General features: G+C 40.8%; 1 protein-coding gene across 1 annotated transcript in view; it reads left to right on the forward strand.

Moving 5' to 3' along the window:
• The window catches only part of KALRN (kalirin RhoGEF kinase), a 1074930-nt gene that overhangs the window by 643379 nt on the left and 404327 nt on the right, over positions 1-27224 (forward strand). Inside the window, exons 14-16 of the mRNA XM_042782122.1 lie at positions 5628-5823; positions 12574-12740; positions 22311-22430. Coding sequence (XP_042638056.1) covers positions 5628-5823; positions 12574-12740; positions 22311-22430 — 483 coding nt within the window. The remainder of the gene's footprint in view (positions 1-5627; positions 5824-12573; positions 12741-22310; positions 22431-27224) is intronic.

Below are 27224 nucleotides of genomic sequence, written 5' to 3' on the forward strand. Positions count from 1 at the left end.
CGCCTCAGAAACCCAAGGAGTGGTCGCTATGAGTCGGGGCTGACTCAACAGCACAGAACAACAACAACATTGTTACTCTCATTACTATTGGAATCTCTAGGTGGTGCAAATGGTTACGAGCTTGGCTGCTAACGAAAAGGTTGACAATTTGAACCCACCCAGAGATGACTTGGAAGAAAGGCCTGGTGATCATGAAAATCCTATACAATGTGTTCTAGTCTGAAACACATGTGGTTACCATGAGTCAGAATTAATTTGACAGAAACTGGTTTATTTTTGTTGTTGTTACTATTATTTGTGGTATATTTTTCCTTCCAGATTTTAAGCAATAAACATCCATCTTAACTTCTCCCATTGTTTCTCTACTAATTTGCTACTGAGTCATGTTAGGAGATCTCTGAGTTCATTCAGAGCACCAGCTGAGGGAACCAGAGATTTGCTCTTGCCATATAGCCAGGGAACCTACAAGGGAGCAAGTTATACTTCTCTCTGCTACAGGTTTAGTCCCTCTGTTTATACCCCAAAACAGATTGCAGACATGTTCCTGTCCTTGAGGAAAGCCCATGACAGACTAGAGAATTCTAGATAGATTATTATTACCTTTATTCTGAGCAATCTGGCAGAGTCAATCCTAAAAAAGATAGAAATACCAAACTCTTAAACAAAAATAGCCTTTTGGGAGAAGGCAGAGTATTTTCTTACAAGAATAAATTGTGCTGACATTTATAAAAGGACATAAAAACATTTAATTTATCTGTTCAAAGAACATGTGATCAATTTTAAAAGTTCATGTGAAATAAAACTGTGTTTTCGTGAAAAAGAAGAAAACGAGGGGAAGAGTAAAATGCACACTTCTCTGAAATAAGAATAATAAGAGAAGGATATTCCCAGAAATCACTCCTGGGGCCAGCTGTTTGATATAACAGCATGGCTAAGAACATTGAACATTGAACTTTGTAGTTGAGCTCTTAGCTCTGCCACTCACCAGCTCTGAGACCATGGGGAAAACCTACTTCTTAGTGCCTAAGTTTCCTTTTAGCATTGCAGTGAGGATTAAAGAAGAGAGTTAGTCAAATACTTAACATACCCAGATCCCATAATCAATGCACAATACAAGGTAAAATATCTTCTACTATACCATCATCTTTATTATGATCATCATCCCCATAATCATCAGCACCATCGAAAAATGATCTGAAGGAAAATACTGTTGTTAGTTGCCTACAAGTCGATTCCAACTCATGATGAACCCATGTGTGTAAAGTAGAACTATTCCATAGGGATTTTAAGCCTGTGACCTTTCAGAAGCCAATTGCCAGGCCTGACTTCCTAGGCATCTCTGGGTGGATTCCAGCCACCGAATATTTGTTTAGTAGTTGGATGCTTAATTTTTGTGTTTCCCAGGAACTCCTAAACAGTGAGATTTCCAACTTTGCAGGTGATAATAACAAGCTAAAGTGATGGGAATAGACCATAGGAAGATTAATATATGTTGGATAAAAAGTGGCAGGTGATTCAGGCAAGTTACAGAGTAAATCATTTGTGGGAGTTTAATTATTTTCTCTATGAATACTGGGAAAATCTCAGAAAATAGGAGGAACCAGTAGAGAGAGCTTTCTGAGGACAGAGTCCAAGGTCGTTGCTTAGTCAAGTTTGTTGGGTCAGTTTGGGGCAGCAAAACACTGGATTGGGTGGATTTCATCTTGCAGGAAAATCTTGGGTTTATTTTTCTATTTCTCACTGCATCTTATCCTTTCTAAATTTTTTTTTAGCTCCTTCTCTGATTTCCATAGTAGTTATGTCTCTAGAGTATTGTTAGAAATACCCCCCAATGTATTTCTCAAAGAGGTCATCATATCCCAAACTCTAATTAACTCAGGAGAGTGTGGGAGATATAGGCCACAGGAGTCAGGAGAACTGAGCAGGCCAGGAACTGAGATGGAGCTAATTGAATGGAAGGAAAAAGCAAAATAATGTATGTTGGAAAACTGAATGCCCTATAGGCCCCTTGTGTTCCATCTTTCATTTATTTGGTTCAGGCCCCAGTTTCTTACCTGAACAAATTCTCTCCAGATTTCTTTACCAAATGGAGTTAAATCACCTGGTGAAGGTTTTTCTTTTCACAGTCTTGTCTGTATATTGACAAACTAACCCATGTCCCATGTCAAGTGACGTTGTTGTTGTTAGGTGCTGTCGAGTTGATTTCAACTCACAGCAACACTATGTACAACTGAATGAAACACTGCCTGGTCCTGCCCCATCCTCACAATCCCTGCTATGCTTGAGCCCAGCATTGCAGTTACTGTGTGAATCCATCTCATTGAGAGTCTTCCCCTTTTTCTCTGTCCCTCCACTTTACCAAGCACAATATCCTTCTCCGAGGAATGGTCCCTTCTGACCACATGACCAAAGCAGGTGAGATGAAGTCTGGTTCTCACTGTTGAATCATAGGCCAGAGAAAAATAATCTGGGTCTGGGGATTATCATGAAGTTCTTCATGCAAAAGGTTTTACTTTGAAGGGTGGTCAGGACTTCATCAGACTGACAGGAGGGACAAGGGTTTATAATACCTAATAACATGTAAATGTTCTGTAAATAGCACTTTGCACTCCCTCTTAGCTTTTGAGGGTTGCTTTGATCACTTAATTGCTTTTCCCTCACCCCTAAATATTTTTGATCCATGGTTTGTTGACTCTGCCAGTGTAGAACGTATGGATACAGAGGGCCAACTGTAAGTACTGTATGATTCCGTTTGTATGAAATCCAAGAATAGGCAAAACAAAATCTATGGTAATAGAAATCAGAAGGTGGTTGTTTTGAGAGGGTGGGGGGAATACACTGGCAAGGGGTGTAAGTGGACTTCCTGGGGTGATGGAAAAGTTCTGTATTTCATTCTGAGTGATGGTTACACAGGTGTATAAAATTGTCAAAATTCATAGAACTGGACACTTAAAATCTGTGTTGTTGTTGTTGTTGTTGTTATGTGCCGTCAAGTCAGCCCTGACTCAAAGCGACCCCTCCTTGGGTTTCCGAGGCAGTATCACTACAGAAGTAGGATTGCCCAACCTTACTTCCGAGGTGTATCTTATTATATATATTTTATACCTCATTTTAAAAATACAAGAAGGGAAATATATTTATAGGACTAATCCTATAAAGATGAGTTACTATTACTTCTTATTCCCCTCAGTTTAACTTCCCTATGTTAAAGAATGAAATACTTTCAAAAGACATGGCGACAACAAAAACTTGTTTTTCCCATTGGCTCCCAGATCCCCAGGGACTCCCCACAATAAGTAGATATTGGCCATTCTTGCTGAGCTCAGTGGATCCCTAAGAGCTGGCCTGACAAGACATGAGGACACATGATGGGAGCCTAGGGCAGTGAAGGTGGCATTTTTACCGTTCTCCCACCTCTGCTTCAAAGACAGAAGCTACACTTTCATCTGTTTATATTATGCTTGAAGAAATGTACTATTGGCAAACCAAAAGAATGGAATCCTGCTCTGTGGTAGTTATGTGTCATCTTGGCTGGGCAGTTGGGTATAGTTATTCCCCATGATGAGATTGGTTATTGACTCCATGGCAGAATCTACTGTGAGCAGCTAAGTAGCTGCCTTAGGGATGTCGTCTGCTTTCAGTATATAAGAAGGTGCTTTCTTTGAGAAGGTCTTGAGCTTTCTGGCACATCTTGATCCTGCATTTGGCTGAGTCTTCATTTCAGTGGCCTGCTGAGTTGTCTGCTGATCTTGAGACTGTTTCTGGGTTTGAACTAGTGGCCTGCCATGTTCTTGATAATTTTGGGACTGTGCTATTTTACTTGGGTTTGTTGGCCTCAGCAGCCAGCAGCTGTCTGAGTTAAGAGATGCCTCCAGCTTCAGTGGGCCAGGAGCAAGAGGCAGAGCTGAAGCCCAAGGTCAGAGGGCTTCCACTCAGCCCCTAGAGCTGGCATGCTACACTCAGACTTCTAGCCTCCTAAACTATAAGAGAATAAATCCCTGTTTGTTAAAGCCATTCACCTGTGGTATTTCTGTTAGAGCAGTGCTAGAGACCAAAACACTATGCTGCAGACAGCCTCTTGTAAGATACAGCTTGTCTTTCCCACCCCAGTCTGAATGACACCTGCACAGGACATAAGAGTGCCATCTCCAGCTGCCACAAGCTGGTCTTCTACTTTTCCTTTGCCCCCTGGTGTTCCTGGAGAAGCAGTGTTGGTAACTGGGAAGGCCATGTGACACACCAGCAGGGATGAGACCTGGCATCATGAAAAACACTACACTGGGGCTCCAGAGTATGTGCTTAGGCTGCTGCAGTCAGGCTGCAGCTTTGTGACCTAAAGTGAGACTTTGATTTCGTCATCTTGAAAAAAAGATGACTGTACCCATGTTATTGCCTTCACAGGGTTGTTGTCAGGGTAACATGGGATAATAGATCTGAAAAATCCACTTTAGAAAAGTTTTCAGTTTGACCAAGATATCAGGTGGAATTATTATTCAATTCTGTAAGTAGTTCTGAGTTCCTACTCTGGATGATTGTGATTGAAAGGCAGTCCTTTTATGCAGCAAACTGAGAGAAATCACATGAATTAAGATGTATAGCAAGGAACACCTAGCAAATTCATATTAGGGCCATGTTTTCATTCATCGGATGCTTCAGTCATCATTAGAATCAATAATGCCTCTAAATAGATTATAATCTATTGAGAGGATTTCTTGAGGTGTGCTATTCATTTACATTGGAATGCACAGATAGCAATTGTTCAGTCACCATTTCCAGGCATCATCCTTTGTAACAGTGAGAGAATCCTGTGCAATAGAACATGGAAACTGGAATTGCATCCCTGGGTGGACTGAATAGTTAAGAACTTGGCTGCTAATGAAAAGGCTGGCAGTTCAAACTCACCTAGAGGTGCCTTGGAAGAAAAATCTGGCAGTCTACTTCTGCAGAGTCATGGCCTTGAAAACCCTGTGGAGCACAGTTCCACTCTGAATACATGGGGTTGCCATGAGCTGCAGTCAACTCAGTGGCGACCAGTATGTATTTGGGTTGATGTCCACAGGCTCTTGAACCATTCACCAGGCTTCTCCAGCCCTCAGTTTTTCTCTCTTACTAGATATTTTCTTTTTGAGGACTGGTCCAATTATGAAATACTTTGAAAGCAGTAGTTACAGGATGGTGGACAGAGTCTTTATGGTCAGTAGAAAACGGAGCTCTGTTCACAGCTCTGCTCCTCACTAGCAGGGTGAACTTTGGAAAAATTACTGCATGTGTTTCACTACATCTATCTAAGAATCAGCTTCTTCTTCTGTAATATGGATCTGCCTACCTTGCTGGAGATTGAATGGGATGGAGTGTTCAAAATTTTGTAAAATGTAATTCACCAAATACATGTTTACTGCTGTTCCTTTGCTGTTGCTATAGATGTTGGAACTGTAGAGAACACTTTAAAGCCATGAGTAAGTGTGTGCATGAGAGTGTAGCTTAAACATGGCATAAGGGTCAAAGAGATATGAAGTAAAGACTGGTCAGAGGGGCAGACTAGTTATTAAGGCTTGGAATTGGTGAGGTTTGACACTGCAGTCCCTTGTGAGTCCAGGGGGCCTATACTGATGGTCCTTCCCGCACAGGTGACAGCAGAGCTAGATGCCTGGAATGAGGACTTGCTCCGGCAGATGAATGACTTCAACACAGAGGATCTGACACTGGCGGAGCAGCGACTGCAGCGCCACACAGAACGGAAGCTAGCCATGAACAACATGACCTTTGAGGTCATTCAGCAGGGCCAGGATCTGCACCAATACATTATGGAGGTACAGGCCTCAGGTAGGTGACCTCTCTTGTTCTCCTGACTGGGGAGGTGATAGAAACGAGAGTATCAGCTTGCCTCCAACAAGTATTTCCACTCTGTCAATTTACTTTATTTCTACAAATAGAAAGAGATATTTTTACTCGTTTTAAAGAAAAATAAACGGAAGCCATGAGAGCTGAAATCATTTGTTTAAGATTGGCTGGTTAGGCCATATGAAGTAAACATGGGAATGGGACCAGAGTCTCCTGGTGCTGCAGAAAGAATGGGAGAACTAGTGATGGAAATTTGCCCAGATTCAAAGAATGATGATGGCCTGGAAAAACAAACAAACAGGTTGGCTCCAGAAACAGTTAGACAGTCATGTGAACTATATTCAAATGTGCAGATGTTTCTACACACACACACACCTTCCCCCACCAGTTCCTCCACCCCCAGGGCTTACTTCTTGTCTCCAGTTTATTCCTCTGAGTCCTGTTTTTTTATCAGTGGTCTGTGGGTAGGTATAAGAAGTGCAGAAAAAAAATTATGACAAGGTCATATAATTTTATAACCTTTCAAAAATATGGCTGTGATACTCAGTTTTGACTCTCTTCCCTGCTCAGGATTCATTCAATATTTGTCTGACATATGCTTGAGCTATTACTTTTATACCAGCCACTCCTCAAAGCGTCATTTAGTGCTAGAACTAGAAGAGCCTTAGAGATCCCCAAGTTCAACTGAAGCCAGAGAAAAGAAGTCACTTGACTGGTTGCAAATCCAGGGAGAGCTAGAACCCAGAACTTCTACCAACCAAACCACACACATTGTCCTCCCTCCCTCGTACTACCCTAAATACAGCTTCCCCACCCTCCAGAACAAGGCAGACAGGTGCTTAGGCCATCAACTCTTTAAACACTGTTGGTCCATATCCCTCTTGATCATGAAGGATGTTTAAAATTATAAGATTGTCAGGGAGACCTTAGCAATCATACTAAACTTTAATTTACTGTGCTTCTTTTGATGACCTGAAAGCATAAATACTAGCATTCAAAGGAACTTCACTTCTAAGTGAAGACACAATTAGCAGTGACAGTCTAGTTATTTCTATTCACTTTTGTCAGCATAATCTTTCCTTTGATTTTTATTGTGTTCTCCATATGCTGAAGTTGCCTATGAGACACAGGCCTGGTTGTAGCTGTGTGGGCTCTATACAGCACAGTCCCAAGAAAGGCCACACTGCATTCTATCTGGGGATCTTTTTAAAATGACAATGCTCAGGCCTCATCTCCAGATATTCCAATTTAACTAGTCTGGATAGTACTTGAAGGAGCTATATGGTAGTGTAGCAGTTAAGCCATTTGGTTGCTAACTGAAAGATCAGTGGTTCAAACGAACCAGCTGCTCCACAGAAGATGAGGCAGTCTGCTTCTGTAAAGATATACAGCCTTGGAAACCCAGTGGGGGTCACTATGAGTCAAAATCAACTCCATGGCAGTGAGTTGGGTTTGGTTTTTTGGTTTGGATAGGACTTGAGCAATAGCAAAAAGCTTTTCAGGTGATTCAACTGTGTAACTAGGGCTGAGAACCACTGCTTTTCATCATGATAATTAAATCACAAGAGTTGACATCTGTGGAATGACCTAGGGCAGTGACTCTCCAAGTGTGGTCCCCAGACAGCAGTGTCAGTATCACCTGAGAATTTGTTAGCCATGCAAGTTCTAGGGCTCACCCTAGACAATCTTCTGGGAGTAGAATCTAAAAATCTGTGTTTCAGTAAGCCCTCTAGGTTATTCTGATGCACCTTGCTACTCAAAGTGTGGTCCCTGGACCAACAGCACCAGCGTCACTTGCGAGCTGGTTAAAAATGCAGAATCCCAGGCTTATTAATCTGAATCTGCATTTTATCAAAATCTCCAATTGATTCATGTGTGCATTAAAGTTTGAGAAGCAGTGATCTAGGATACAGCCTATACTTTTTCAAGGCCTTGTTAGGGAAGGGGGTCTGGGAGACAGTGATCCTTTCTCTGTGACTGAGAACCTTACAGGTGCAGGGTTTAGCACTGCAGCTTGTCCTCATAATTCTCACTGTAGATGGTTACATCCAGCCAAGACTAGGAACCATGGTACTGTGTGAATGCAGACACGGTATTTGAGAAGCTAGAACAGAGAAGCTATGCAGGAATGCTCACCTTTATCTCTCAGAATTGATGTGTCTAATAGGTGAGAAGAGCTCTGGTGGCATAGTGCCTAAGGCACTTGACTGCTAACCAGAAGGCTGGAGGTTCAAACCTACCAGCCACTCCGTGGAAGGAAGGTTGGGCAATCTACTTCCATAGTGATACTGCCTTGGAAATCCAATGAGGGGTCACTATGAGTTGAGTCCGACTTGATGGCACATAACAACAACAACAACAGTAAGTGAAAGCCTGTTTCTGGAGACCTTAAGCACTTATACCTCAGTGTTGGCATGGCCTTGGGCAAGCCAACCTCTGTCCAAAAGCCAAGTATCCATGGTAATAAAAAGATTTCTGGGAGCTGGCAGTCCCTGAGGACTGCTTGTAACTGTGGGTTGTCTGTACTTGGCGACCACATTAACCATGAGGGCTGAGTGGGTGAAAACACCCCCAGGCAGATGGGCTATCTACCCCCACAATATCCTGTTTAGGAGATGAGCTTGATTGGCCTCTTCAGTCCTCTCTGCTGAGACTAGCTGTTCCCCTGCTCCTACCACAGCTACTGCTCGGTACAGGGTAGCCTGTGAGGCTTCAGAGAGAATGGACCCAGGGGTCTCAGGGAATCCATTGCCAGTCTTTAGCTGAACGCTTGGTTCTGCAGAGGAGGTATCTCATCTCTGGACTTGGAAGAGAGAGGACAGAGGCACACCAGAGCTTAAGACGGGTGGAGGGGAAGAACATAGGGTGGGCCTTGCCTCCAGGTGGCTGAGGAATGCAGGACTTCAGAGACACTGATTGAGACAATAAATGGCTCAGGCATTAGCAATGTATAGCTAATAAACATATTCAGAGTAAAGGTAAAATAAACCTTGTCTTAGAAAAAGGACAGTTGGCAAAATTATGAGTTTGATTGGTATTGAGCCCTCCATGCTAAATTAACTGAGAACTTATGATTTTACAATAGTAAAGGGAAGTATGGGATTTCCATATACTTATTTTCAAGTGTAAAGTTTAAGACATTGAGCCAGGTTCTGCTAAATCTTTCTCGTGTGCCAACAACTCTGGAGCAAAAGCCTTTGCTTAAATCAATGCCATCCTTAGGAATAGAAGGCAAAATAGGAACAATTTCTTAATTTCCCATGTTCTTTCCTCATTACACAATTATCTTTTTGAGCCTCAACTTGGGAGGTGGCAGGTTTTGCTTGAAGGAGCTAAGTTACAGAAAACAGGCTGGCTGAATTCAAGGGCCAGTTCTACCACCATCAAGAAGTCTGACTTTGGAAGTCACTTTTCTTTATATTTAGACCTTAGATTCTTCTCTGTTCAGTGTGGCATATAAGCCTTGATTCCCAAACCCCCTTCTGTTTCTCACTGTCCATGCTGCTGCCTAACCGTCCTCATTGGTTTTGTGATGAGTCTTTTCTTCACTGAAATCTGACCATGTGAATTTTACCCTTGCCCTGAGGAATAAAGAAGCTCTGGTGGCATAGTGCCTAAGGCATTTGACTGCTAACCAGAAGGCTGGAGGTTCAAACCCAACAACTACTCCTCGGAAGGAAGATTGAGCAATCTACTTCCGTAGAGATGTTGTTGTTGTTGTTGTTATGTGCCATCGAGTTGGCCCTGACTCATAGCGACCCCTCCTTGGGTTTCCAAGGCAGTATCACTACAGAAGTAGGATTGCCCAACCTTCCTTCTGAGGAGTGGCTGGTGGGTTTGAACCACCAGCCTTCTGGTTAGCAGTCAAGTGCTTTAGCCACTAGAGATACCACCTTGGAAACCCAAGGAGGGGTCGCTATGAGTCAGTGGCAGTGAGTTTTTTTTTTTTTTTTTTCCTTGTGATGCAGTGTCTGAGAAATAAGACAAGAGTTGAATATCCTGTGGTTATATTGCTTTTGTGATTTAATTGAAGCATCACGTTCTCTCTTATACAGCATTTTTAAATGAAAACTCTTTGGAGTCTGTAGCATCGAAGTTTAAAATTTACTGTGCCTGAGAAGAACCTAGCTTCAGCATTTGAAAATGCATAAATTCTAAAATTAAATGAAATGTTTTGGAGACTATTTTTCTCCTTGGGCTTAGAGGTTAAAAGTATTGAGATGCACAAAGGCAGTCTGCCTGGGGTGGAATCCCGGCAACACCACTTACTATCTGGGTGTCCTTGAGCATGTTACCCAACCTCTCTAAGCCTCATCTTTCTCTGAAAAATAGCATCTTAAGGCCAAGTATGGACATTGGGAGGATGCAATGGGATAAGCATGATAAGAGTTCAGTAAAGCTTGGCTGCTTTTATGTTTTATACTGATATTCTTTCTAGCACATACCACAGTCCTTTGGGGTTATTTGCGTTCCCGTAGCTTCTCCAACAGCATGAGCACAGGGACTCTTTCTTCCTCCTCTTTACTGTCTCAGCATCTGGCAGAGTGGTTCCGTCTTGCACATAGCAAGTTCTCAGTAATGTTTGCTTAATTAATCAAGAATGAACATCAGCGTGGGTAGAACAGATGTAGGTAAAAAATAACAGACTACAGATAATTTTACTTGTGCCATAGAAGGAAAGCAAAGATTGGTGTTTTTCCAAAATGAAAGCCACTCTGGAGTTAATAGGAATGTGGGCCTGGGAGGGGAAAGGAACCTTAATGTAGAACAACCATCCTCAATCTGGTTACTTAGTTAGAAGCTCCTGGGGCACTTCTTTAAAATACCAATGTCTAGGCCCCACCCCTCAGGGACTCTTACTTAATTGGTCTGGAGTGGGCTCAGATTTTTTAACTAATCAGGTGATTCTAATGTACAGCCAGAGTTGAGAACACTGATCTGAAAACCTGATTAAAGGTCTTTGTCATTTCTAAACTGAGTGTTGTGTAGAGCGAGTAACACAGAGGAATGGGGAGGAGACAAGAGAAAAGATGTTCTCCATCTGAGACAGACTGTAGGTCAAGAACACACAAACAGTAGAAAATACATGACAAAAATAGGCAGCAGAGCCAGGAATACCTAAATTTTACCCTAGACCACAGCTACCCCTCTCCTTGAGAATGTTAAGTACCTCTAGGCCTGACAACAAAGGAAAACAATGTAACATTTTATTATTAGCTATGTGGCCTTGAGCCCTAACTAAACTCCATGACAGAGCCTTCTGGCAACTTGAGTGTAGCATAAGGAATTCCCACCAGCCACTCCTCAGAAGGAAGGTTGGGCAATCTACTTCAGTGGTGATACCGCCTCAGAAACCCAGGGAGGAGTCGCTGAGTCAGGTCCGACTCCATGGCAGTGAGTTTGGGTTTTTGTGTTTTTTTTTGGTGTTAGGGTTGAGCCATGAGCCTCATTTAGAAATAAACTTTGCCCAAGCCCAGCGTACTCAACACCAGAGACACAGGCAGAATGGAAAGAAGTTGGAATCAAACCACATTTTGGCTGGAAGTAGGGAAGAGTTTATCCTCTGCAAATGGATCTTAAATTACATTTCCAGAAAATAGACATAGGGACCTAGGGGTCATCCCCCTGTGCTGAGCACTGCAAAGGTAGAATTTTTTCTATTATTTTTTATTTCACTCAAGAACATGTTCTACATTTCATCCCCTTGGTAATTGAATATAGTAAATAGAGGGAATTGGCAGCCAGAAGAACAAGTTGTTCGTTTCTGTGTCTCCTGCAGATATTTCAGGAGCTGGGACTTGAAGTTATGAAACTTACAGAAAAAATAAACATGAAATAATAGTGAAATTATTACCATACAACGCCAGAAAAAAATTTCCCCCTCTACTATATTGTCCTTATATAAAACACTATTTTTGCCTCTAGAAATGAATTTTCTATAACATGTACAGACTTTCCTTATACTCCCCCAACTGTATGCTGCCACTATGTTGGTAGTGGTGATGGTGGTGACAGTGGTGAGGAATTGCTCATGGCATGAGTCAGAGTGATGGGGAAGTGTTCCAAAGGAAAGACTATTGAGATTGTGGACTCCATTTGGTTTGATTGTTGTTGTTGTTGTTGTGTACCGTCGAGTCACACCTGACTCATAGTGACCCCTCCTTGGGTTTCCGAGGCAGTATCACTACGGAAGTAGGATTGCCCAACCTTCCTTCCGATAGCGCCATAGAAATACACTACCTTTTGCTGACTTGGTGGAGTACTGAGATTAAACCCCTTTGCTGGTTGGGTCCCTATTTGTCAGCATCGCAGACAAGGTGGCAGCATCAGATCCACTGCTGTATTAGGTCATAAATTACAGGATGAAAAGCAAGGAAAGGATTTGGGCAGAACTAAGAAGCTGCAGTACAGCTAGTCATCAACTTACAACATACTCGAGTTACGTCAAACCGAACTGCACTTAGGACCATCTGTTTTTGTTTTGTACTACATACATGTTTGCAGTGTGTAATTTGCTGATATTATCATTCTTAAGCCAACCCCCAAATAGTAGTAAATATCAGATACATGATAATAAAAAGCAATAATAATGGGGGGAAAAAAAAGAGGTATTCGACTTGTATCAGAACTGACTTACAAAGAAATCAGAATGTAATCCAATCATAAGTTGGGCGCTAGTTGTATTACTTGGTTTGTAATTGTTTGCTTTTTTTTTTTTTTTGGTTTCATCAGGAATTGAATTAATCTGTGAGAAAGACATTGATTTAGCAGCCCAGGTGCAAGAGCTTCTGGAATTTCTCCATGAGAAGCAGCATGAACTGGAGCTCAACGCGGAGCAGACCCATAAACGGCTAGAGCAGTGCCTTCAACTGCGGCATCTCCAGGCAGAGGTCAAACAGGTGAACCTGCCTTCTACCTCCAGCCTGAGCTTCCTAGCCTGCTGAGCCAGGCATGGGGTCTGCTTCTGGTATGGCATGAGGCAAACAGAGCCACAGGTATATGCCTTTACTTAAGAGAACTCAGATAGATTAAAGACCTGGTTGTATTAGTTTCTGAAAGGTAGGCTGCTATTACAAATAGACCCATTGGTACAATGACTCACACTACAAAGACGTGATTTCTCTCATAACAAACTAAGGAGCACATTCCAGACTTTTCCCAAAAAAGTGAATCTATCCTCTTCCTTTCCATCTTTGATCATGGTACACTGTCCATGAGAAATACAAATTCTTTCTCAATAAACATATCCAGGATTTATCTTAAGGGTTGATACATCCACCTACTTCTTGGAAGGAAGATTGGGCGATCTACTTCTGTACAGATACCACTTCAGAAACCCAAGGAGGGATCGCTATGAGTCGGATTCACTCCACGGCAGTGAGTTTGGTTTGGTTTTTTTGTTTGACTAGTACAGTGCCTGATACATAGTTTATAGTCAGTAAGTAGTAGCAGTTGCCATCGTTATTTTCATTCTGTATGTGGATCTTATAAGAAAAATTTCTTTCCCTATTAAAGTGGATTTAAAAAAGCAACAATCAATCTTATTTTCATGAGGCACTATAGCAGGCATTTTGTCAAAGGACATACCCATATCACTGAGCATTCAACCTCTAGGAACAGATACATAATGGCCAGTGGCACATTTTTTAAATTTTATGAACAGATCAAGTGATAATTATTATTAACATAATGAATGGGGATTTCATATTTGGAAAAAGTGGAGTTTGAAGAAGTGAAAATATAATGATAGTTCCATTTAATGAGTGTGATGTGTCTCTTACACACATCTCTATCAATCTGCACAACCACTCTCTGAAACATATTATTTCTATTTTACAGACGAGGTCACTGAAGCTTAGAGAGGTCATCACACAACGGTCACCCTGAGGAAAGAACACAATACCCCACTGTCCACAAGTTCAGAAGGCTTTCCTAGCAGACTCCATATTACTTCAGAGGTTACTCCTTTCTGCTTCAGGCTGTTCCAGCAATCCCATCCTCTGCTTCCTCTAGGCAGAGCCTCACCTGAAATATCCTAAGCAAGAAAGCATCCTTCTCTTTTTAGCCATTTTTCTTAGGTACAGTACGGCTGATGGAGCTTTTGGATTTGATTTAAGTCTAATTATTTAGCATTGTTGTTGTTGTTGTTGTTATGTGCCATCAAGTCAGCCCCTCCTTGGGTTTCCAAAGCAGTATCACTATGGAAGTATACGGAAGTAGATCGCCCAGCCTTCCGAGGAGTGGCTGGTGGGTTTGAACTGCCACCCTTCTGGTTAGCAGTCAAGTGCCTTAGGCACTATGCTACCAGTTGTTATTGTTTTTGTATGCTACCAGAGCTCCTATAATTTAGCAGAGGGAACAAAAATAACATTTTTTAAATTTCATTATTGCATAGTCCTGTATATTCGTGTTATTCTTTGCTAATAGTTTTGTCTGTTTATTATATTGTTATTTGTCATAATGGGAGCTCTGGTGGCATAGTGCCTGAGGCATTTGACTACTAACCAGAAGGCTGGTGGTTCAAACCCACCAGCCACTCCTCAGAAGGAAGGCTAGGTCATCTATTTTCGTAGTGATACCACCTCAGAAACCCAAGAAGGGGTTGCTATGAGTTGGATCTGATTCAACGGCAGTGGGTTTTTATCATAATGGGAAAAATGATCCTCTCCATTCTTCTCCTCTTCCAACCAGTGCTTTGCCAGAGCCCACAACGCTGTGCTAAAGATCTATATTCAGTGAAACCACTGAGCCCCGGGCAAGGCCTGATCACCACACTGCATGTAGGTTGTTTTATGTTTAATTGCATTGGAATCACACCTGAATCTCTGGAGAGACATGTTATTCACTGGGACATGGTCAAAATCCTAACAGGCCCAAAGCAGTAATGATAGGAAGAAAGAATAGACTTTTCTTCTCATATGAGAAGTATTTTCTCTTTTATGATATCATTTTAAGAGTAAAATGAGGCCCCAGGGAATAGTGGTATTATGTTTACTTTACAAATAAGAAAAGTGAGACAACATAAGGGTTAGTGCTCCCCCTGGGCCTCTTGACTAGTTAGCTGAAACTTAAGCCCAAAACCAAAAACCAAACTTATTGCCGTGAAGTCAATTCCTACTCATTGCAACCCTCTAGGGCAAGGTAGAACTGCCCCATAAAGTTTCCAAGGCTATAAATCTTTAAGGAAGCAAGCTGCCACATCTTTCGCCCACAAAGCAGCTGGTGGGTTCTAATTGCCAGACTTGTGATTAGTAGCCAAGCACTTAACCACTGTGCCACCAAGGCTCTTTAACGTAAGCCCAGGCCTCCTAAATAAAAAGCCCTATAATTTGCCTCTGCTGGACCCCACTCTTGTTCTGGGATTTCAGGAGAAATAGGGAGAAAGCTCTCTAAGCAGAACATAGTCTGGGATTCCCCTGACCTTCTCAGTAGCACTTATGCTTGATGGAGAGTGGCTCCTATCTGATAGGTCAACTGGGGTTCCAGCAGGTCATCTGAGTTCTCCTCTGCTGTTCATACTTGTTTATTTCTGCCAGTGGAAGATGTCAAGGATGATAATCCAAACAAAACAGATAATCTGAAAATCATTCTTATATGATTTAAGATATATAGTTTTGCTTTTGTTTCTGGTTATGTATTTATTTAGTTCCAGCATCAATAGTAGAGTCATCTCCCTAATTGTGTTTTTCTTGGCTGATATTAAATGGGAATGAATTTTCATTCTGTAAGTACACATTCTTTTTGAGAGGGGAGATAGGATGATCTGTCAAATGGAATGTAGAGAATCCATAGTTGAATAATCCATGGTTGACTAATGTCTATATGTATTTCATAAGTTTGAGGACAATAAAAGAATTTTTCTGTGTAGATAGGAAAATTCCTTTTCCCCACCATGGTGAGAATGATACAGAGTGGACCTATAGTTCAAAACTGTACGTGATTGTTTGAGTCAAAGTCTTTAGGAAACCAGTGAAGGCCATTGCGAATGGCAGCAGCCCTTTGAGATGCCAGCAGACTGCTGCTTGGTTCAGCCACCATGCCTCATTAGACAGACTTGTTTTTCTTGTCAGTGTTGGGTCTTCTTTAGAGAGTCATCTGATCCAGTTTCAGAGAAGGCATTTCCATTTGATAGAAATTAGTGGAGCAGGAAATATTGATTTGGAAGCTGTTGACACTTTGAAAGAGGTAGTTAATTTAGATGTCAGTATTGATCAGTGAAGCTAACTTTAGACACCAGCTTGAGAATTTCATTTTTGAATATACTCTCAAAAAAAAAAAGGACAACTTAATTGAAATGCCATTAATGGGGATGGAAAGAGAAAGGACAACAATGTGATTATTATATGGTGCTCTCTTTTGAGCTCAAAGATTAAAGGTTTAGATTTGACCGTGTGACCACCATAACCTTAAATTAAATTATACCACAATTATATTAAACTGAAGCTTTGAAGAGTGAGAAAGCCACAGAAATTTTAAACTACTTAGAACAATGAAATTGATTAATCCAACTGATTTTCTAAGGGATTTCATAGGATTTTGTGTCAGAGATGAGTGGCCCAAACATCTCTGGAGAAATGGTAGACTTTGAAGGAAAATCACTCTTCTCATTATAGTCTGTCATTCAGGACCCTAGACCACACAAATATTCCTTTCTTCTAGAAAAATTATTCTCTGAGATCCCACAGAATGCTCTGACTGCTTTCCAAGAGAATTACTACCCCAGTGAAGATGACCTCACATCTAATTCAGAAACATTTGAAAAACCTATTTAAGGGGCATAAAATTAAGTAAATTCTCATATGTATTTATACAGAGCAGTGCATTTAGCAAAAAGTGGGCCAAAATGAATTTATAAGATGTCAGAGCTTTGAGCTATGGGAAAGAAATCATACTTGTCTATTAAAGAAATTGGCTTAATTTGCATCTTTTGACCAAATAATGGTCAAAATTTGCATATGATCAAGATGGACATTCAAAACAAAGGAGAAAATATTATCTTTGTCCTCATATTTTTGTTAAGTTGTACTTATGGTATATAAAAGTTATAGAGAAGTTGAAGTAAACCCAAAAGAGGAGCAACAAAAAGCACAAATACTATCTTTTTGTTTCAAAATGGATATAATTGAGAGTACATATGGTCATAGTCTACAACACCATGACAGATGAGCACGTACAATCTCATAAATTGTGAAGCTCTAGAATTAACTCACTGCCATCAAGTTGATTCTGACTCATAGTGAACCCCATTGGGTTTCCAAGGCTGTCAATCTTTAAGGGAAACTGGAAATATGACTAACTACCTTCCACCACCTAAGAAACATGATTTTTCCTGTGGCTAGAGTTTCAGATGGAGCTCTGGTGGTGTAGTGGATAAGGCATTTGGCTGCTAACCAGAAGGTTAGTGGTTCAAACCCACCAGCTGCTCTGTGGAAGGAAAATGGGGTAATCTACTTCCATAAAGATTTATAGCCTCAGAAACCCAATGGAGGTCAATAAGAATTGGAATCAACTCTTTGGGCTTTTTGTTGTTGTTGTTGTTGTTGTTGTTTTGAGAGTTTCAGAAATAATTCTGCCTTATTATAAGTCATCTGCAACAGCAAGCCTTAGAGATAAATGCCTGGAGTGCAACCTAATAACTTTATTGTAGCTATGACCTTGAGTACACAGCTATATAAAAATGGCTTTCCCAGCCTACATGGTTATAAGGTCTGGCTTGCCCAGCTTAGATGGTGGGGTAGTTAAGGTTATGTGTCAGCTTGCCTGGGCCATGGTTCTGAGTGGCCTGGCAGCTGGATGTAGTTATTTCCCATGATGAGATTGTAATTACTGCCATGGTAGAATGTAGTGTGAGCAGCTAAGTAGTTGCCTTCAGGATATGGCCCACTTTCAGTATATAAGGAGAGGCTTTGAGAAAGGTCTCTAGCTTCTGAGCACATCTGGAGCCTGCATTTGGCCAAGTCACCAGTTGCCTAGCATATTGCCTGCTAATCTTAGAACTGTGCCATTTTACCTGCCAACTTTGGTTTTGTCATCTTCAGCAGCCAACAGCTAGCTGTTTGAGTTAGAAGACACCTCTAGCTGCAGTGGGCCTGGAATAAGAGGCAGACCTGAAGCCCAAGGTTGAAGCCTTTACCTAGCTGCTAGAGCTGGCACTCTGAATTTGGACTTCTGGCCTCTTAAATTGTAAAATAATAAATCCCTGTTGGTTAAGCCATCCACTTGTGGCATTTCTGCTATAGCAGCATTAGAGAACCAAGACAGAAGGTATTGTCATTTGTGGGTATCCATGTCCAGTTACCCAAATTGGGTCTTCTGATTTGGAGTTATCTAAGCTTCCATGGCCTGAGGAAGCTTTAGATCTCTATAATCAGTTCCTCTTATTAGCCCAGACTGAGCTGAATTTCTAGCCCAGCTTCTAAATTCCAAAGGGACAATACTCTTTTAGTCCCTCATTTCTACAAAACTATTTTACCAGAAGGGATACTCTTTGAATTTTGAAAGAAGGATGGAATGTTAGACTTAGAAGTAACCTTTAAAGATCATCTAACCTGTCAAGTAAACTGTTGTTTACCTGACTGGTGACTGATCAACATGACTGATCAGATGACTGATAGACATTTTATGATTTGCAAAATACATTCATGTTATTTTATTTCATCTTTATCCTGTGACTTAATCAAGGAAAGTACTCCCATTTGAAAGATGAAAAAATTGAGCCTGAGAGATTTTAAATGATGTTTCCAAGGTCACACAGCTCAAGATTAGTAGAACCAACATTTTCTCATTTTTACTATTTTTATTTCCTCTATTGTTATTATTAGGTGCCATCAACTCCATTCCAACTCAAAGTGACCCACCGTACAACAGAACAAAACAACTGCCCATTCCTGCACTATTCTCAACAATTATTTCTTTGTTTGAGCCCATTATTGGAGCCACTGTGTCAATCCATCTTGTTGAAGGTCTTCTTTTTCACGGACCCTCTCCTTTACTAAGCATGATGTTCTTCTCCCTGGACTGGTCTCTCCTGATAATATTTCCAAAGCACATGAGACGAAAGTCTCACCATCCTCACTTCTAAGGCGCATTCAGGTTGAACTTCTTCAAAGTCAAAATTAATTTGTTCTTCCGGCAGTCCATGGTATATTCAATATACTTTGCCAACATCATAATTCAAATGCACCAGTTCTTCTTCAGTCTTCCTTATTCATTGTCCAGGTTTTGTATGCATATGAAGCAATTTTGTATCAGGCACACCTTATCCTCAAAGGGACATCTATTACCTTGCACATATTTGGATGCTTACAGAAGAATAAAAAACCAGTTTTGTGAACCAGAAAAATAAAGGACCCTAGTAAAAGTAAAGTCTACCCACAAGAGTTGTTATTGGTCAGAGTACAAAGAATGATGATAACAAAACAGCTACAGCACCTATATTTATCAGGTATACATAGAAACACTGTAATAAAATGTAACTTTATAATTCTTTCTCTTCTCATTGGGAGAGATAGAAATAAAAATCACAACTTTGCTCCAAAACTAAATATCACTACCACCACTGCCAACATCATCATCATTATCATCATCATCAAGCTTTACAGTATATTGCATCAACTGTATAATACAGAAAGGGAAAGAACTATTATCCTTATTTTACAGATGGGGTTAAAAAAAAAAAACTCAGGCTTAGAGGAGTTCAATGATTTTTCCAGGTAAAGTTACAAGGCTGGTTGTTCTGACTTCATGTTTTGTGCTCTTTCTGTACTTTCAGCCTTGATCCCAGGACTAACCCATCCATAGAGATGAGTCCTGTCCTGGGATATGAGCCATGTATATAAATAAGCATGCATTTTCATTTTCCTGAAATCACGGTCCCAGTTTAGAGTCCTGTTATGCCTTTATAAACAGCATGACTTAATGAGAAAAGTGAGGACTGAGCCTGTGATATTTCCAAATGGAAAAGCTGGTAAAATGGAGATCTCTACCATCTTAATTACAACTGGTGGTTCCAGTTGGCTGAAAGTAGAAAAACATTCCAGCAAGAATTAGGAGGCCCAAGGGAGTTAGTTGTCCCCACACACATTTATTTGTGATGCACATGGAGAAAATGTTTCTCTGACACCTTCAAATGAATCTCTGAACCAAGCAAAATGCAGTTAATCATGGCGGAAGGGCTTACATAATTCAAAAATAAACATTGTAAGCTCTGATATGAAGCATTTGGGCATGTAATCTGCATATGCATGTACCCAAAGTTATAGACAGATTTTGGAAATCATTAGCACTGTTAGCCAGCCATCTACAGCACACCAGTGGCATCAGAAATTTCATACATAACACTCTAAGCAGTTATTTCCTGCAACTAATTGCTTTACAGATTGGCACCTCATCCACAGTCTGCCAGACTGGCCGTGAATTAACATCTCAATCCAAATAGCCTGGCTTCAGTGGGATATATGCCCCGATGTTATCCTTTCACAATATGGCATCAGTCATTTTCCACCCAGGGAGGAAATTAGAGAGATGCCTATGAGAGTTAAGGAGTAGGAGAGAGAGGGCTTAGTGTTTTCTAATTGGGCAACTTGAGGAAGTGGAGGGAGAAAAAGAATCTGAAGGCAAATCTGAAACATATTGTGGAGTCTTCTCCTTTGCCTTGAGACAGCAGATGAATGGTATTTACTGGTCTTGAAATTTCAGAAGAATATTTATTTCCTCTTCAAGCAAACTCTCAGATTCACTAATAAAAAAAAAAAATCTGGCAATTTTCTGGTGATCAGACACAAGGTGGATATTCAGAGCCTGAATATGTGATTCATATTCAGTTTGATCATCTGTGATGACTCTATCAGCTGATGATTACCCCATTTCCATTTTACCTAGTCCTGTCTAGCCAGTTAGTGTCAGTTGTTTCTCCTTCTATTCTAAGATTCCTTAGCTGGGTTTCCTTTCCCCAGTACTCATTAAGGTCACCTAGATAGTGCATTCAGCCTAGTCATAGCTTCTAAATAATTTAAGTCAAAAATAACCCACTTGCCCTTTCTCTGACAATCCAGTGTGTGGATTATTCATGCTGTCTTTCTTATTATTTCCCTCTTTTCTCCTTCCTTTGATTTGTTTACCTACCAAAACTGAAATCTGTCTATTCTTGGCTGTTTTTCAAGGCATGGGAGGGTGGACTCACTGCTCAGCTGTACTTGGGGATTTTCCATAGATGCTTATTCACTCTTTCAAAAGCATTACTTCACACTCATCATAGAAAGTACTGTCCTAGATACTGTATGAGATTAAAATATATTGTCCTAACCTGTCAGTAGTTCACATTCTAAGGGGAGATATGAAACATAGATAAAAAATGACTGAACAAGTCAGCCTGTGGTGAGTGCCACAAAGGTGGTGAGGACAAAATGGTATGGGTGTTTTAGGTAAGGAAGAAATTATTTCTAAGTGGAACACTTAGTCATAGAAGATTTCAAGAAGTTGTTGATATTTGAACTGGGCCTTTAAAAAAAAAAAAAAGCCAACAGATAAAATTTATTTATGTATACCATTCTATATTCCAGAAAGAACTTTAGCACCTTACTGACAATGTTGTTGTTGTAAGGTGTTACTGAGTCAGTTCTGACTCATAGCAACCCTGTGTACAGCTGAATAAAACACTGCACAGTCCTGCAGCATCCTCACAGTCACTGCTGTGCTTGAGCCCATCATTGCAGCCACTGTGTCAATCCATCTTATTGAGAGTCTTCCTCTTTTTCACTGACCTTCTACTTTTCCAAGCATGTTATCCTTCTCCAGGGACTGATCCCTCCTGATGATATGTCCAAAGTATGTGAGAAAAAGATTCCCCATCCTTGCTTCTAAAGAACATTCTGGCTGTACTTCCCCCAAAACAGATTAGTTCATTCCTCTGGCAGTCTGTGGTATATTCAGTATTCTTTGCCAGCACCATAATGCAAATGCATCAATTCAATCAGATAAAGCAAATATTTAACTTAAGTAGGTAAGGAAATGGAGCTCTGGTAGCATAGTGGCTAAAGCACTTGACTGCTAACCAGAAGGCTGGCGGTTCAAACCCACCAGCCACTCCTCGGAAGGAAGGTTGGGCAATCCTACTTCCGTAGTGATACTGCCTCGGAAACCCAAGGAGGGGTCGCTATGAATCGGGGCCGACTCGATGGCACATAACAACAACAACAACAGGTAAGGAAATTGGAACAGATGGGTGATGAAGGTAGGAAAGAGTCTTCAAAGCTGGGAATGAGGTTGGTATACAAAATAATTACCTTAGGATACAAGGTACCAGGCACAACTGGGAAGATAACCATTTTAAGTATCCAGACCCTCTTTCTTCTCTCCAGCTATGGGCAAAAGGCAATGGACTATCAGACTGAAGTACCCATCAGAGAAGGCAGCAGCTGTAGGGAGGCTGTGGAAAGCTATTCACCTGTGTGTTTGTCCTAACTCCCCAGGTCCTGGGATGGATCCGCAACGGGGAGTCGATGCTCAGTGCCAGCCTGGTCAATGCCAGCTCTTTGTCTGAAGCAGAACAACTACAGCGAGAACATGAGCAGTTTCAGCTGGCCATCGAGGTAACACCCAAATCTGGCTGTATTGTCCTCACCTTTCTGCTCTGCACCTCTGATGGGATGATGTCCTGAAGTGTGGGAACCCCAGTACAGCCTTCACCCTTTTTAGTGAGGTGAGCCAGGTAGCCTCCCGGTTACCTGGAAATTGATGGAGAAGCAAATCACTCCAAAGAGGCCTAGTTTTAGGAGACAAGTATTCATATCATAAATCATAAAAGTGAACATTCTGTATTACAGATCTTTAATCTGTAAGGCTCTTGATGAATGAGTTTTTACAGATGATGGACTATGCACAATGTGAGAAATGTAAAGCTAAAAGGTTAGAAGCTACTTCTAGTTGAAGATTGCTCAGAATTGAAGGTAAATAAGTGCAAAAGGCATTAGTAAATTAGGACTTTATTTTTAAATGTTTGGTTTACGTGTCACATTTAGATACTGTTGTCAGATTCTGCCTTTAAACGATGACAATTAAGATTGGAGCAGATTGTACCAGATAGTTTGCCTTACTGAAAACAATTGATTAGTAATGGTAGTGGAAGTCATCTTGAAAGAAAAAGTTACTGCCGGAAGTAGCTTACCAATTAGAACTTTTATTAAGGTCTATTTTAATATAAAAATCCACTTAGGATACTCTAATATAAATATTTTTTTTACTTTAAATAATGTCTTTAATTATCCTTTTCACTAGAACATTCTCTTTCCCAAAGAGACTTGAGCTGATTGCTTTGGAGTGGTGTGGGGAAAAGACTTGGAAGTGGGACATGGGAGCTATATTAAAAATAAGTTCAGTACCAGTGGGAAAAGAGATAAAGAGTAAAAACTTCAGAGACACCCATTACTTGTGGTTCAGTAAAAGTCAACCTACTTCTGAATACATAAGAAATGTGAAGGTGTTGTAATAAGAAATTATTGTTAATGAGAATTTTCCACAACAATGATAGGGAAATAATAAAATTTCAACTGAATGTGCCTGCCTATAAGTTTGTCTTTTAATATGATAGTCCAACTGATTAATAGGCATCTTTAAACAAGTATTGATAGAATTTAGCCATTTAATTTTCCAGGAACTGCCTTGTATGTGATGTTAAGATGTATGCCATATTTCTATAAGAGACTTCTTAGAAACCATTTCGTTGCTAGTATTAGAAGTACAGATTTCCCCCACTATCCAAAAGCAGAGCATTTCTATGGAATCTTGTATAAGCCAAAATGGTGTAAAGTGAAGACGCAATTACCATTAATTTATACGGGAAAAATTTTTTAATGTTCCTAGACCCAAAAAGTAATCTACTAAATCATACCAAATAACCCATAAAACCTAAAATAACACTAACATATGTTCACAGACACAGTTCAAAGCTATGAGGACTTGATGCTGAGTTGCTGAGTGTACTTCCTGGGCAAGGAGCTGGCAATCCCATGCTCGTTCCCTCTTCAGCAGCTCACTGCAAAACAAATGCTGAACACTAGTTCCACTTTTTGCCTTTTTCCTCTTTGGATTTCTTTCAGGTAGCAAAAACAAGTACTGATGTAGTTCTTTTGTAAAAGTGAACTAGCATAAAGCAAACTTTCAAAAAGTAGGAGATACCTGTACTTCCTGGGATCTGAGACTTAAAAATAGGTGCACACACAATATGTGCAAATCATTTTCTAAGGAGGATTGTTTCTAAGGAGAGATGCTTTATTATCATCAGCTATTTTAATTGCAGTTTACTGACACTCACATATGTGGCAGCATTAAGGTGTCTTTGCTATAGAGGAAAAATCAGGATCAGATCTATAATCGAGATTCAGGCACAAAGTCATTAAGGTCCTAAAGAGAAACATAAGCATCACTGAGGAGAAAGAAGAATGGGAAATCAGACTAGACACATGACAAGAAGCACTAAGGTGTGTTGGGCAGGGAGAAGACAACTCTTGACCATATCTCCTCTTTATTCACCTTGAAGGTGAAAGTTTACTTGGTCTGTCAAGATAATTAAATTTCTATTCTCTTAAATGTTCAGCAAGTAAAACCAAATGTCATGACACACTTGACTATCTCAATGTGCTGGTGAGAAATAGTGGGTAGATGCATTAGCTGTTGTTGTGTGTCATCATGTCTATTCCAACTCATAGTGACCCTATAGGACAGCGTTGCTCTGGTTACCTAGTGCCTCTCTGACAAGAAATATACCACAAAAGGGATGGCCTTACCAAACAGGAGTTTATTCTTACAATTTGGAGGCTTTAAGTCCAAATTCAAGTTACCAGGCTCTAGGGGCTGGGTGAAAGCCCCTCAACCTTGGGGTCCAGCTCTGGCTCCTGCTCCCGGCCCACTGGAGCTAGAGGTGTTTCTTCACTCAGACAGCTGCTAGCTGCTGAAGCTAAGAAGCCCCAAGGTTGGCAAGTAAAAAGGCACAGTCCCGATGTTACCAATCCACATGGCAGGCCATTAACTTAAGTCCACTGTAAGTCCCAAGGTCAGCAGAGCATAGCAGGCTGCTGAGCAACAACACAGCTACATGCAGGGCCCAAGCGTGCCAAAGGCTAGAAACCATTCCCAAAGCTCCTGCTTATATATGGGAAGCAGACCACATACCCAAAGGCAGCTACTCAGCTGCTCACAGTAGATTCCACCATGGAGTTGATTAGTAGTCTCATCATGGGGAATACCACATTCAGCTGCCCAGCCACTCAACCAGGCCCAGCCAAGTTGACACAAAAATTTAACTACCACAAGTGTAGAACTGCCCCCATAGGATTTCCTAGGCTATAGTCTTTATGGGAAAGAGCCCTGGTGGCACAGTGGTTAAGCACTCAGCTACTGGCCAAAAGATCAGTGGTTCAGACCCACCAACCACAACACAGGAGAAAGATGCAACAATCTGCCTCCATAAAAATTACAAACCAAACTCACTGCTATCAAGTCGATTCCATCTTGTAGAGACCCCCTCTGGGTTTCTGAGGTGGTAAATCTTCACTGAAGTAGACTGCCCCATCTTCTTTCTGTGGAGTGGCTCATGGACTATATAGTCTTGGAAACCCTATGAGGCAGTTCTACTCTGTCCTATAGGGTTACTATGAGTCAGAATCAGCTCAGTGACAATGGCTTTAATCTTTATATAGGCAGATCACCAAGTCTTTTCTCCCGTGGAGTGACTGGTGGGTTTGAACCACCGACCTTTCATTTAGCAGCTAAGTGCATAACCATTGTGCCACCAGGGCTCCTTAATGCATTAGCAGTGCTACTGGAATGACTAAATTGCACATGACTGTATACACAGAATACATTAATTTATGTTAGATACTGTTACATCCTTATAGAATAGACTTACTAAGCATATACATCTCAATCAGTTCTGGATTTCTTTATGGGTACAATGAGATCAAATACTCTTGGAATTAATTTTGAGATATAGGCCCTTCTGGTGTCTTTGGAGGAGCTTTGGTAGTGCAGTGGTTAAAGCATTTGGCTGCTAAACAAAAGGTTGGTGGTTTGAACCCATTAGCTGCTCTGTGAGAGAAAGATGAGACAGTCTATTGCCATTAAGATTTACAGACTTAGAAACTATGGGACAGTTCAGCTCTGTCCTATAGGGTTGCTAGGAGTCAGAATCAGTGCAATAGCAGTGGTGTCTATGGCCTTAAGAATACATGGCAGAGCAACTGGATTTCTGGAAGATATCAGTAATAAAAGGTAGGCAGGGTCCGTAGCATAGCTAGAACAGTGAAGAGAACAGAATCAGAATTTCCACATAAACTCTTTTTCCAGGAGACATTGCTCATCTCTCTAAATGTGTCAGTTTAAACCAGGTTCTACTTTTCTACTTCAGGGAGAAAATAGGCCAAGGAAGCCTTAAGGGACAAAAAACTGAAAAACAAAAACAAAAAAAAGAAAAACCACTGCCATAGAGTCCATACCAACTCATAGCAACCTCCATTGGGTTTCCAAGGCAGTAAATCTTTATGGAAATCCTTCTGTGGAGTGGCTGGTGGGTTTGAACTGCAAGCCTTCTGGTTAACAGTCAAATGCCTTAGGTACTGCATTACCACAGCTCTTAAGAGTATAAATAGTCTAGTTTGGTTTAATCCATTCTGATGGCTTAATCCATTCTTGAGGCCTTTTCAGTGTGCTGGTGAAGAACTTAATTTGACTTGCTGGCCCCTTGAAAGAACCCTAGTCTCCTAAAGGGAAAATAAAATAGCTGTAGCTCAGAATTTAAAAATTTTTTTTTTTAAATGGCTATTGGTAGAATGACCATATGATTTATTGCTTACAGTTAGATAGACATTTTTAAGACTGAAAGAAGGAATTATTAATAACTGGTCCAGAAAAATAGATATACAGTGGGCCTGGTACATGAGAAAACCAGGATGATTGCTCACCTTAGTTTGAGTGGCCTCATCAGGTTGAAGGTTTTAGTTTCCCCAAGGAAGGTCAGCCTTTGCCTGAAATAGACTTGGCTTCAGGAAACCTCCAGAGCCATTCAGAATGGAGAACCAGAAGAAGCATGGTTTTATCAAGCAAACCTAGGTTATTATTTATTAATATTCAAGATATTGTGACTGTTTCAAGGACTGTGAACCTCATAGAAACAGGCTTAATTTTAAAATCCATTATTATCTAAAGTTTCTTAATCCATTTTAAGCATAGGCATTGTGTCAGAAAGAGTAGTTAAAACTGGATAATAAATTCAGTTGATTTGGTTCAAGTTTCTTCTGTGTTTTTGTTGTTAAGTGCCGTCGAGTCGTTTCTGACTCATAGCGACCCCATGCACAGCAGAACGAAACACTGCCCGATCCCGCGCCAGCCCC

Source organism: Orycteropus afer, unplaced genomic scaffold, assembly GCF_000298275.1.
Source record: "Orycteropus afer afer isolate SDZICR_OR568_19922 unplaced genomic scaffold, OryAfe1.0 scaffold00245, whole genome shotgun sequence".
Classification (NCBI taxonomy): domain Eukaryota; kingdom Metazoa; phylum Chordata; class Mammalia; order Tubulidentata; family Orycteropodidae; genus Orycteropus; species Orycteropus afer.